Below are 13,457 nucleotides of genomic sequence, written 5' to 3'. Positions count from 1 at the left end.
TAGTTTAAGGCTCTGGGAGCCTGGTGCGGGCAGGTATAGAGTGCCTCAGGAGGCAAGAGGAGCTTCCCCCCAAGAGCCTGGGGGAGGTTCGATATCAGTACCTTGAACTTCCCTCGAGGGCTGAAGTGCCGCACCTCTTCCACCACGTACTCCTGGAAGAAAGGATGCGCCAAGGCCTCTTCCGCCGAGCAGCGGTCCTGGGGTTGCACCACCAAGAAGCGAGATACCTGTGAGAGCAGAAGGGACCTGAGGCTACCAGGACAACGTTCTGGAAAACTAGGGGGTGTGGAGGTCAGTCCTGATTGCCAACTTGATAGGATTTAGAACCACTATGGAAGCAGATCTGTGGACCTGTCTGTGCGAAATTGTTTACAAGAGTTAAAGGTGAGGGGGCTGGAGAGATGGCTCAGTGATTAAGAGCACTGACTGCTCTTCCAGAGGACCTGAGTTCAAATCCCAGCAACCACATGGTGGCTCACAACCATCTGTAATGAGATCGGATGCCCTTTTCTGGTGTGTCTGAGGACAACAGTGTACTTATATATAATAAATATATATATAATTTATAATATATATTTAATAATTTATAATAAATAAACAAACACATTTTTTAAAAAAGAATATTTAAAAAAAGAGTAGAAGGTGAAAAGTTACACCCTAAATGTGGGTGGATCCAGTTAACTAGGGATGGAAAAGAGAGAACAAACTGAGCCCAGCATTAATCTCCCTCTGCTTCCTGACCACGGATGTTCCACACAGGCAGCTCATAAAGCATGAGCCAAACCCTTCCTTCCTTAAGTAGTTTTTGCTAGGTATTTTTTTTTAAGATTTATTTATTTATTTAGTATATATGAGTACACTGTAGCTGTCTTAGACACACCAGAAGGGTGTATCAGATCTCCTTACAGATGGTTGTGAGCCACCATGTGGTTGCTGGGATTTGAACTCAGGACCTCTGGAAGAGCAGTCAGTGCTCTTAACCACTGAGCCATCTCTCCAACCCTTTGCTAGGTATTTTATTAACACCATTGAGACAGATACAAGACAGTGGACCGGTCCCTTCTGGAGATTCCTCCACTCTGAGACATGCTTCCTGTACTGGGGTGTTTTCCTCTCCTTAGGGAACTGGCAGCCATGGCCTCTCACCAAGTCTTTCACGGTATCTGAGTAGTCATCCCACTCTGGTGAGCCGAACTGGTATTTGCCATCCATGATCATCCTCAACATTAGCATTTGCTTCCGGTGCCAGAAGGGCGGGGAGCCAGCCAGCAGCGTATACATGATGACTCCTGTGCTCCACCTGGGGGGAGGGCGGGGCCTCGTGTTGCCCTTAGCCTCACGGGTAGGGGAGGCATGCAGGAGTGGTGGGCCATCGTTCCTACTTTCACTCGGCTCAGGTTGTGAGCACCCCACCCTCCACTCCCCCCACCTACCATATCACTTACATGTCCACCTCCTTTCCATAGCCAGGATGGCCTTCGTCCATGGAGCACTGGATGATTTCGGGGGCCAGATAACTGGGAGTCCCACAAACCTCTGCATCAGGAAGAGCGGCTCTCAGGACGGGACAGCAGGGAGACTCTCCCTTGGAAGAAATTACCCAAGAAAGCCAAACGACAAAGTAGGGCTCTGCTGTTTTACACTCAGTAGTAACAGCAGAATACACAGGCTCAGAGGGCCACCGTGGATTCCTAGGTTCTTTTAGGCACCAGACATGGAGCTCATGGAGCTCAGGCGGTGGGAACCTGACTCCGTGAAGTCCTAGGAAGAAAACTTACCTCAAGAAACAATAAACACATGCTCTTTTAAGGACCTAGGAATCCGTGTGGGATATGTGGGAGGCAGAGGCAGGCAGATTTCTTTGAGTTTGAGGCCAGCCTGGTCTACAAAGGACAGCTAAGGCTACACACACACACACACACACACACACACACACACACACACACATACACACACACATCATCATCATCATCATCATTATCATCACACACATCATCATCTCTGGGATTCATCTTGGTTTTTGTTTTTTTTTCGGTTTGTTATTTATTATTTATTATGTATACACCGTTCTGCCAGAAGAGGGCACCAGATCTCATTAGAGATAATTATGAGCCACCATGTGGTTGCTGGGAATTGAACTCAGGACCTCTGGAAGAACAGTCAGTGCTCTAACCACTGAGCCATCTCTCCAGCCTCCTCCATCTTGTCTTCGAAACAGGATCTCCCACTGGCCTGGAGCTGACTGATTCAGGTAGACCAGCCAGCAACCCTGAGAGATCCCCCTAGCTGTCTGCCTAGTGCTGGAGTTACGTGGGCTCTGGGGATTTGAACTCAGGTCCCCATGCTCATGTATCCCATTTTACCCAGTGAGCCATCTCCTTAGCCACTGACATGCTAGAATTGTTATTCTAGGGAGAACATCATGCAATTTCCATCCCTGAGGCCCCTCTGTGGGCCAAGGCCATGGTACCAGACCTCGGAGCTTCTCTCCTGGCTGCAGCTGGCAGGAAAACCCGAAGTCAGTGAGCTTGATGTTCATGTTGTCATCCAGAAGGATGTTCTCCGGCTTCAGGTCCCGATGGACAATGTTGAGTTTGTGCAAGGTGCAGACCACCTCCAGCAGGGCCCGCATGATCTTTCTGGAGGGAGATCATGGCGCTGGCTTATTTTATTTGTCTTATTATTGTTGCTACTGTTATTGTTTTTCCAGAGAGGCTTTCTCTATGTACCCTGGCTATCCTGAAACACTCACAGCAGACCAGGCTGGCCTTGAACTCCGAAATCTGCCTACCTCTGCCTCCCAAATGTTTCAATTAAAGTCTCATACCACCATATCCTACTATTTTTATTTAAAGATGTATTTATTTATCATATATAAGTGCACTGTAGCTGTCAGAAACACCAGAAGAGGGCATCAGATCTCATTACAGATGGTTGTGAGCCACCATGTGGTTGCTGGGATTTGAACTCAGGACCTCTGGAAGAGCAGTCAGTGCTCTTAACCGCTGAGCCATCTCTCCAGCCCCATATCCTGCTATTTTTATTCTATATTTTATTTTATTTTATTTTATTTTATTTTATTTTATTTTATTGTGACAAGGTCTCCTGTAGCCCAGGCTGACCTCTAACCTACTATGTAGCTACGGATGACCTTGAACTCCTGATCCTCCTGTTGACATCTTCCAAATGCTGGGATTAGAGGTGCCACCACAGCCAGTTCATGCAGTGCCGGAAGGTGAAATGTCCCAGCACGCTAGGCAGCTGAATTGTGGCTGACCCCTATTTTTACTTTTTGAAACAAGGTGTCACATGAAACTCAGATTAGCCCTGAACTCATAATCCTCCCGCCTCAGGCCCCTTCTTATTGAGGTTATAGATATTCATCACCATACCACAATCTGTTCTAAGTTTTTTGTTTTGTTTTGTTTTGTTTTTTCTTTTTCTTTTTTTCGGAGCTGGGGACTGAACCCAGGCCCTTGCGTTTGCTAGGCAAGCGCTCTACCACTGAGCTAAATCTCCAACCCCCTAAGTTTTTGTTTGTATTTTTCCCAGATACTAGGGATGAAACTCAGGGCCTTATACATTCTAGGCAAGCACTGTACTCCTAAGGGACACATCTAGCCTATTGGCTCTTTTTTCCTAATAGAATGCATTTGTTTATTTAACGTATGTGTATGTACATGCCTGAGTGTTCATATACCCATCGTATTTATGTAGTGCCCAAGGTGGTCAGAAGAAGGCAACAGGTCCTCACATCCTCTAGAACTGGAATGACAGACATTTGTGAGCCATCAGTATGGCTGCTGGGAACTGAACCCAGGTCTTCTGAAAGAACAGCAAGTGTGCCAATCATGGTGGTGCAAGTATTTAATGCCAACACCCTGCAGGCAGATCTCTGTGAGTTCAAGGCCACCCTGGCCTTCTTAACAAGTTCCAGGCCAGGCGGGGCTACATAGGAAGACCCTGTCTCAAAAGATCAAGAACAAAGGGACTAGACATATGGCTCAGTGGTAAAGAGCACTGACTGCTCTTCCAGAGGTCCTGAGTTCAAATCCCAGCAACCACATGATGGCTCACAACCATCTGTCATGAGGTCTGATGCCCTCCGATGTGTTTAAAGTCAGCTACTTATATATAAAATACATAAATAAATATTTTTTAAAGTAAATTAATTTTTTAAAAAAATGAGAATAGCAAGCGCTCTAATTGCTGAGCCATCTCTCCAATTTAATTTTTGATTCTAGAATTAGGCAAAACTTTTTCCATACCACAGGATTGAGTATTTCCCTACTCCTCTTCCACTCCGCAGAGAGAAGACTCAGGGAGGCCAAAGCACACATGCCAACCACACTGCTCACGATGTTGGAGCTACGATAGGCTGGGACGGTCTAGAATCTAGAGTGTAGATTGTGCCAAGGAGCCGAGAGATCCCAGAAGGCAGCGTGTCGTCAGCTAAAGCGTGCAAGCCAAGCCTCCTACCAGACGGCTTCGGGGCTAGTACAGGAAGACGGCATAAAGATGGCGCATGCGCCTTACCTGGTTTCCTTCTCAGTCAAGGTGACCTTCTCTGTGAGATAGTCAAAGAGTTCCCCTCTCTTCATCCTGTGGGAACAAAGCGTTTCCAAGACCAACAGCGCCTTACTTGTCCCCCCAGACCTGTGTTCCCACCCGCTGCTGCTGAAGGCAAGGTGGACTGTTCCCTGAGGAAAGGAACCTGTGAAGGGAGTGAAGGAGTTGTCTGGGAAGAATCGGAAGAAAAACAAGAAGCTGGGAAAATATGATGTCCCTGCCTATGAAAACACATGGCGGGGTTGGGGATTTAGCTCAGTGGTAGAGTGCTTGCCTAGCAAGCGCAAGGCTCTGGGTTCGGTCCCCAGCTCCGAAAGGAAAAAAGAAAAAGAAAAAAGAAAACACATGGCACCCTTGGATCTGTTGGTGCTTAGGGGCAGAAGTTAGACATCTGAGTCTCTGGCCCAGGACCCCTAAAGCCAGATCTAGGGGTATTGGGAATATTTGCCAGAAAGCAAATGGAAAGCATCAACAGTATAAGTTTTGGGGAAGCAAAGTTTGCCCGTCATTTGTTTAACAGCCAGCTGTGGAGTATATACCTATGATCCTAGTACTTGGGAGGTGGACATAGGAAAATCAGGAGTTCATAGCCAGCCTCAGCTACATAGTGAGCTGGAGGCTAGCTCAAGCTACATGGGACCCTGTCTCAAACACAAAAACAAAAACAAAGAAACAGGGGCTGGAGAGATGGCTCCGTGGTTAAGAGCACTGGTGGCTCTTCCAGAGGTCCTGAGTTCAAATCCCAGCAACCACATGGTGGCTCGTGACCATCTATAATGAGATCTGGCAGGCAGAATACTGTATATATAATAAATAAATCTTTAAAAACAAAACAAAACAAAACAAAACAAGGGCTGGAGAGATGGCTCAGTGGTTAAGAGCACTGACTGCTCTTCCTGAGGTCCTGAGTTCAAATCCCAGCAACCACATGGTGGCTCACAACCATCTGTAATGGGATCCGATGCCCTCTTCTGGTGTGTCTGAAGACAGCTACAGTATACTTATATATAATAAATAAATCTTTAAAAAAAAACAAACAAACAGAAATAGGGCCAGAAAGATGACTCAGCATTTAAGAGCACATACTGTTCTTCCGGAGGAACTGAGTTTGGTTCCCAGCACTCATGTCAAGGCACTAACAATTGTGTATAACTCTAGCTCCAGAGGATTCAAGACAGTCTCTGGTCTGCAGAGGCACCTGCACACGCTCGCACATACCCACATACAGACAGGGTTGTGTGTGTACACGCACACGTGCACACAAACACATTAAAGATAAGCAAAATAAATGGCTTAAATAATGAAGACACAGGCCAGATCTAGTGGCACACACCTTTAGCCCCAGCACTTGAAAATGCCCTACAGGTTTGCAACATCTGGATTTTTTTTTTAAAGATTTATTCATTTATTATATATAAGTACACTGTAGCTGTCTTCAGATACACCAGAAGAGGGCATGGGACCTCTTTACAGATGGTTGTGAGCCACCATGTGGTTGCTGGGAATTGAACTCAGGACCTCTGGAAGAGTAGTCGGGTACTCTTAACCGCTGAGCCATCTCTCCAGCCCAACATCTGGATTTTATGGAGGCATTTTTCTCAACTGAGGCTCTCCCTCCTCCCCTGTGACTCTCGCTTGCGTCAAGTTGACATAAAACTAGCCAATACTGGGAGTCTTGACTTCTCCATACCTCACAATTTTCTTGTTTGTTTTGTTTTTGTTTTTTGAGACAGGGTTTCTCTCTCACTCTGTAGATCAGGCTGGCCTCAAACTCACAGAGATCTGCTTGGCTTTGCATCCTAAGTGCCAGGATTAAAGGCATGTGCCACCCTGTATATCACAGTTAATTTAAGGAGAGAGTTTACTTGAGGAAATTATGGCAATAGGTTTGTAGTGTTGAAACTTTTCATATAGCAGTTGGCGAGCCCTCCAATATTTTCTGTTTCCTCTTTTCTCATAATTTACATAAGAAAAATGTGTAACAAGGTCTCATACTGTTGCCCAGGCTAGCCTTAAATCGTGGCAATAATCATCCTCCCTTACCCTCCTGAGTTGGACTATAGGACTGTACCAAGGTGCCCAGTTTTATCCTTTCCTATTTAACCACAGGGCTGGCCCTAGGAAGGCCCCTTCCCCTGCCCAGTGGCAGCCATCCTGCTATATTCGAAGGCCTCCGTCCTGGGTAACCTTTGGGGCCAGCTCAAATGTCTTTAACCTTTAGCGAGGTGACTTGGAAAAGCTATTTTTACTGGCGTCCCCGGAAGCCCTCCAGGGTAAAACTAGTTTGCTCTAGCAGAGACCATGTTCTAGATCAGAAAGGGACAAAGATTGATTTTCTTTGGGGTTGGGGGTGGGGTTTGTTTTCTGAGATGAGGTGCAACTGTGTGGCACAAACTGGTTTCAAACTTTTGACATTCTCCCCTCAGTCTCCAGAGTGAGGCTGGCACTGCAGATGTGGACCACCCAGGCAGCCTTTGAAGTGCAGTTCACTCTTCCCCCTCACTTCTCTTCCCTCCTGTTCTCACTCCCCACCCGCCCATCCCCTTCTTGTGAAAAAGGGTCTCTGTATATACTTTGGCCAGCCTGGAACTCACTGTGTAGACCAGATGGGCCCCAAACTCACCAAGTTTCTGTCTCCCAAGTGCCGGAATTAAAGGCATGTATGGCCTCACTCAGAGGAGTTTTTTAAAAAGATTTGCTTATATTGTATGTGAGTACACTGACACTCTCTTCAGACACACCAGAAGAAGGCATTAGGGGAGGGGAACACACATAGAGAAGGGGAGGGGGAGGGGTTAGGGGGATGTTGGCCCGGAAACCGGGAAAGGGAATACGAAATGTAAATAAGAAATACCCAAGATAATAAAGATGAAAAAAAAAAAAAAAAAAAAAAAGAGGGCATTAAGTCCCATTACAGATGGTTGTGGGTCACCATGTGGTTGCTGGGAATTGAACTCAGGACCTCTGTAAGAGGAGTCAGTGCTCTTAACCACTGAGCCATCTTTCCAGCCCCAGAATTTTTCTTTCAACCTTAGAAAACTGGTTTTTTTGTCAACCTTAGAAAAGCGTCCTTGGGGTTGGGGATTTAGCTCAGTGGTAAAGCACTTGCCTAGCGAGCGCAAGGCCCTGGATTTGGTCCCCAGCTCTGAAAAAAAAAAAAAAAGAAAAAAAAGAAAAAAAAAAAAAGAAAAGTGTCCTTGTTTTTTTTCTTTGACAGGGTTTCTCTGATGTGATGGAATTCACTTTGTAGACCAGGCTGGCCTGAAACTCACAGAGATATCTGACCTGCCTCTGCCTCCTAGGTGCTGGGACTAAAGGCATGGGCCACCATCACCCAGCTTGGAATTTTTTTTTTCTAATAAAAACTGATCATAAAGCTGGTGGTGGTGGTGCATGCCCTTAATCCGAGAACTTGGGAGGCAGAAGCAAGAGGATCTCTGTGAGTTCAAGGCCAGCCTGGTCTACATCTACAGAGTAAATTCCAGAACAGCCAGGGCTTTTACATAGAAAAACCGTCTCAAAAAATTTTTTTAGGGGGCTGGAGAAATGGCTCAGCAGTTAAGAGCTCCAACTGCTCTTCCAGAGGTCCTGAGTTCAATTCCCAGCAACCACATGGTGGCTCATGACCATCTGTAATGAGGTCTGGTGTGTCTGAAGACAGCTACAGTGTACTCGTATACATTAAATAAATAAATAAACAAATAAATAAACAAATAAATAAATCTTTAAAAAATTTTTTTAGTTAAAAGAAAAGACACATTCATGCGTTGGCGCGCGCGCGCGCGCACACACACACACACACACACACACACACACACACACACACACACACTCCATCCATAAGTGGTATTCCTGGCAGTATGGCCCTAATCAACCCTTGACTTTGCCTGGTGTTTCACCTTGAGGTCTGATGTTGGTCTGCCCCCTGACAGCCTGGTGGGACTTGCTGGAGGGCTTTATAAGCCTCGGGGCTAATGGTGGCTCCAGGGTTGGGTACTTACAGATCAAATACCAAGAAGAAGAAAGTGTTGGTCTCGTAAGTGTCCTTCAGCTGTACTGAAACGGAAAAGGCTAGCTGGTCTCAAGGAGCAGAGGAGCCTTGGTACCGGCCACAGGCACACAGACCAGGCAGGCTGGCTTCAAAGACAGGGGTGGGAATGTGATGGGGTTCCAAGGCAATGGCTGTGGTGTGGGAAGAACCAGGGATTTCATACTCTGCTTTCCCACCTCCCAACACTGGCTGTACCCATTCAGAGTAACGAGGGAGGCGCCTCGAACCTCAATAATGGGCTGGCAGAGCCATCGAGCAGCCCTTGAATGGGTATAGCTGGTCACAAGGTGACTCCTCACACCCTGACTTGCTAAGTTATTAGGGCAGAATCATTCACTATAAAGCACGCTGCCCTGCTTTGTGCCCAGGGGAGTTGGGGAGTTTGGAGGATACACTTACTGATGTTGGGGTGTCCTGAGACCTTCTGCAGAATGTCCACCTCCTTCAGGGTGGCTTCCCGAAGCTCCTGTACCTCCTCGGAGCTAAAGCTTCCTCCGCCGGTGATGTCGATGATTTTTACTGCGTATTCTTGGCACGTAGGTTTGTGAATGCATCTCCTGACCACGCTGCTGACTCCCCTTGTGGGCAGAGAACAGAGGGCCTGGGGACTCCATACTCCATACTCCCTTACCAAAGGGACTGGAGAGAAAGCTCAGAGACTGAGTACTTGTTCTTTCAGAGAACCTGGGTTCAGTTCCCGGCACCCACATGGCTACTAACAACTGTCTGGAAATCCAGGGGATCCGACAGCTACTCTGACCTCTAAGGACACCAGACACGCATGTGGCGCACAAACATGCATACGGCCGAAACACTTGTACTCAGAAAACAGAAATTAAATCAATCAGGAATTCGAAGGCCCTGGGTTGTAACACAGACTTCCCTTCTCATTCTAAGGGGAGGAGCTAAGGGGTCAGAAATCCCGTTAGAGCAGAGGGTGGAGCCAATCAGCGATCAGAGCAGGAGGTGCGGTCAGGACTTCCCGGGTGGTCCGAGTCTTACCTGCCCAGGATCTCCTTGGGCTCGTAGTTCTCATAGAAATTCTGTGCAGAATGAGAGTCAGGGAGGGCCTCATCCCGGGTCATGGTCAGCTGGATCTCAGGGGATCCCAAGCACCTCTGAAAAGGATTCAGAAAGAAGCAGGCAAATTCCCACTCCTCCTTCCTTTTTCCCCCTTTTTCTTTCTTTTCTTTTCCTTCCTCCTTTCTTTCCTTTCTCTTTTCTTTCTTTCCTCTCTCTTTTCTTTCTTTCTTCCTTCCTTTCTTTCTTTTTCTTTTCTTTTCTTTTCTTTTCCTTTCTTTCTTTTTTCCAAGACAGGGTTTTTTGTGTTTTACTTCCAGCTGTCCTGGAACTATTTCTGTAGACCAGGCTGCCTCAAACTCACAGAGATTTGCCAGCCTTTGCCTCCTGGGTGCTGAGATTAAAGGCCTGGGCCACCGCTGTAGTTCCAAAATAGGCAGAGCTAAAACAGAGAAGCACTGTCTTGAAATATTTTTTTTTTTTTTAAGGCACACAATGCTGTCTGTGGGCATGTGCGCACGAATGCAGATGCCTGCGGAGGAGAGAAGATGGATAAAGAAGGAGCCCGAGATACTGGATTAGAGCAGTTGTGAGCCACCATGCAGGTGCTGGGAACCAAACTCTGGCGACTGCAAGGGCTTCCACTGCTAACTGCTGAGCCATCTCTCCAACCCTCGCTTTTCTTCTGTGTTTTCTCTGCACTTGTGGCAAAGAAGGATAGCTTCCCACTTTCCTGCTGGTACAATTCCATCCCCAGGGTACTCTTCCATCCCTCTGGACTCCCTTCCTGCCTCTCCTTCCGGGACGAACTTCTGCATACATCACACCGTTCCTCACTCATCTGTCCATCAGGTCAGCCACCACCCCATCTGTATTTGCTGTCATTCTGCTGACTGCGACCACTTTTTTTCTTCTTTCGGCTTAAGAGGCTTATGGAGGGGTTGGGGATTTAGCTCAGTGGTTAGAGCGCTTACCTAGGAAGCGCAAGGCCCTGGGTTCAGTCCCCAGCTCCAAAAAAAAGAACCAAAAAAAAAAAAAAAAAAAAAAAGAGTCTTATGGAGCCCAAGCTGCCACCGAACTTTTGTGTAGCTGAAACTGGTCTCGAACTCCTGATCTTTCTACTTCCTAAGTGCAGGGCTTGAGGTCTGTGCTGTCACGCCCACATGCTGTATTTTGCACCAGTCCCATTTCTCAGCCCTTAGCTCCTCCCCACATGGCAAAACACCCGTGCCTTTTATTTCCTGATTTTTTTTTTAAGATTTATTTTTTCTTTAAGGTTTATTTATTTATTTCATGTACACTGTAACTGTCTTCAGAAACACCAGAAGAGGGCATCTGATCCCATTACAGATGGTTGCAAACCCCCATGTGGTTGCTGGGATTTGAACTCAGGAGCTCTGGAAGAGCGGTCAATGCTCTTAACCTCTGAGCCATCCATCTACCCAGGCCCCTCAATTTATTTTTATTTCATGAGTATGAGTGTTTTGCCCTTATGTATTACATTTGTGTACCACATGCATGTCTGGTGCCCTTAGTGGGGTTTTTTTGTTTTTGTTTTTGTTTTTGAGGGAAGGGTTTTTGTTTTTTTAGACAATAGAGACAGTTTATTGAGAAAGAAGAGAGAGATCGAGAAAGAAAGAAAAGAAAGGAAAAGAAAAGAAAGAAAACAGACCTAGTGGCTAACCTGATCTACATAGCAATTCTAGGCCAGCCAGGGTTACATGAGACCTTGTATTAATAAAAAAGGAGGAGGTGTGAATACTGGAAAGAAAGCTCAGTGGCTACAGCACTGGCTGCTCTTTCAGAGGCCCAGCTTCACTTTCCCAGCACCCGCAGAGCAGCTCACGGCCATCTCTAATTCTTGTTCCGGGTTATGAGGTGCCCTCTATCGGCCTCTGTCAGGACCAGGCACACAAGCGGTGCACAGGCAGAACAGCCATACATGTAAAATCAAAATATTCTTACCAAAAAAAGCCAAGCACTGTACCAGAGCTGGGTGAGTGATTCTTGGTCTCAACCTCTGCTATTACCTCCCATTAGACCGTGATACCTAGGCGTCTCTGTGCCTTCTGCCCAGCCCAGTACAGGAGTGTGGCAAGTGCTGGGTGTGAGTCCATGGAGAGGTGATGCACTGTACAGACCTTAGCCGTTGGAATCCTCTAGATCCTACCTAGCAATGACCAGCAAGAAGACCTCAGTGGTCCTGGAGCAGAGTGGACAATACAGTAAGGGTTTGTTTGTTTGTTTGTTTGTTTGTTTGTTTTTGAGACATGCTCTCACTATGTCGGTATGACTGGCCTAAAACTCACAGAAGAGATCCACATGCCTCTGCATCCCCAGTGCTGTCATTGAAGGCATGGTTCTCTGTGCCTGGCATGAGTCAGTTATTCTTCTTTCAATTTTATTTAAAAAGATAATTTAATTTTATGTGCCTGCATGTACGCCTGGGTGAGGGTATCGCATCCCCTGGAACTGGAGAGGAAGAGAGCAATGAGTTGCTGCGTCATGGCTGGGAAGTGAACCCACGTCCTCTGGAAGAGCAGCCAGGGTTCTTAACCACTGAGCCATCTCTCTGGCTCCCCTTTTAATTTCATTTTTAGGTGCTAGGGATAGAACCCAGGGTATTGAGTATGTTAAGCAAGCACTCTGCTATGGACTGGGCTGAGTTACACCCTCAGCCCAAAGCCAGGTCAGAGTCAGCGTGCTCCGGTTTGGACGTGGAGAAGCTAAGCTGACCCATCTTGTTCCAGAAACATAGAGGCTCCTGCCAGGAAATTGAACTCCTGCTTCAGACCCAGGGTTTGAGAAAGGCAGAAAAATCACCCAGCAATAAGAAGAGGCAAGCAGGCGAAGGGCACATGCTTCTTCTCCACTTCCAAGAAAGCCTGGTCTCCCAAGGGACCCAGTCTGCTGAGCAGCCAAGCAGCAGTTCTGACTGCCTCAAGCTGGCCTTTGCAGGAGGCCTGGTGTCCAGCGACTGGGTGCCTGGTTACCAGAGGGAGGTTTAGAATAACAACTGTCTCCTTTGCCAATAGGAGGAACCAGGCCTGTTTACTGACCGTATCAACAGCCAGCAGAGCCCGAACCTGTTAGTATCCGTTAAAAAACATGCCTGTTTGCTGAGAGCCCATTCTAAAATCCCAAGATGGGCGTGTATGACCCTCACCCATTATCCAGCCACACCAGACCCCTTGCGTGGGTACAGAGCAATTCTTGGCCCCTACCAGGATGCCATCCTGAGCCAGGCTGGTCGAAATCTGGCTGTGTTCACCTTTCCTGAGAATATACGTGTGTCGATCTCCCTGTTTTTCAGGCCCGACTAGAGCCAACCATGGATCTTTATTGACCGCTCCATTAGCCCCTTACGCTTGTTCCAAGACTCCCTGGAGGTGTGAGGGAGTTCTAAATATGAGTAGATGGTCCAACGTTTTGGAATTCGATATCCCAGAAAGCTAGTCAGAGGACACAGCCACATGCATGATCTGTAGATAACTGCCCAACAGGTGTTCTGAGAATCTGTGCTCTCCCAGGTCTGAGGAGAAATGGGTCAAACGGACCTGGGGAAGGGGTCTTGTTTTTGCCTCATAACCCTATTGCTCCCCGACTGCTGCCTGGCTACTTACAGTTAGGTTCTTGTAGGCTCTTGAATGGAAGTGACAGGAATTCCAAAGCTCCTGGAGCCCTTGGGAGACAGCGGACTGTCACAGAGGATTGAAGCTGTGTCCTGAGCAGACACTTGTTAGAGTTGCTATCTTGCTCCTCTTCTGGGACTTTGGTACTTGGTGATGGAAGGCCGGTCTGCCAAAAATAAATCACA

The 13,457-nt window shown here is 47.1% G+C and overlaps 1 protein-coding gene across 2 annotated transcripts in view; it reads right to left on the bottom strand.

The window, feature by feature from the left end:
• The window catches only part of Phkg1 (phosphorylase kinase catalytic subunit gamma 1), a 15,732-nt gene extending 2,275 nt beyond the window's left edge, over positions 1–13,457 (bottom strand). The window contains exons 1-9 of one of the 2 annotated variants that reach the window (XM_039089286.2): positions 13,264–13,457; positions 9,623–9,738; positions 9,020–9,198; positions 8,571–8,625; positions 4,537–4,602; positions 2,476–2,639; positions 1,446–1,536; positions 1,147–1,300; positions 102–197 (exon numbers count right to left, since the gene is read on the bottom strand). In XM_039089286.2, coding sequence (XP_038945214.1) covers positions 102–197; positions 1,147–1,300; positions 1,446–1,536; positions 2,476–2,639; positions 4,537–4,602; positions 8,571–8,625; positions 9,020–9,198; positions 9,623–9,705 — 888 coding nt within the window. In that variant the 5' untranslated portion in view covers positions 9,706–9,738; positions 13,264–13,457. Of the gene's footprint in view, positions 1–101; positions 228–1,146; positions 1,301–1,445; positions 1,537–2,475; positions 2,640–4,536; positions 4,603–8,570; positions 8,626–9,019; positions 9,199–9,622; positions 9,739–13,263 lie in introns of both variants that reach the window. The other variant, NM_031573.2, reaches the window with a different exon arrangement.

The sequence above is a fragment of the Rattus norvegicus genome, chromosome 12, assembly GCF_036323735.1.
Source record: "Rattus norvegicus strain BN/NHsdMcwi chromosome 12, GRCr8, whole genome shotgun sequence".
NCBI lineage: Eukaryota > Metazoa > Chordata > Mammalia > Rodentia > Muridae > Rattus > Rattus norvegicus.
Note: the sequence above shows the minus strand (reverse complement) of the source record. Positions and strands in the feature narration are given on the sequence as shown.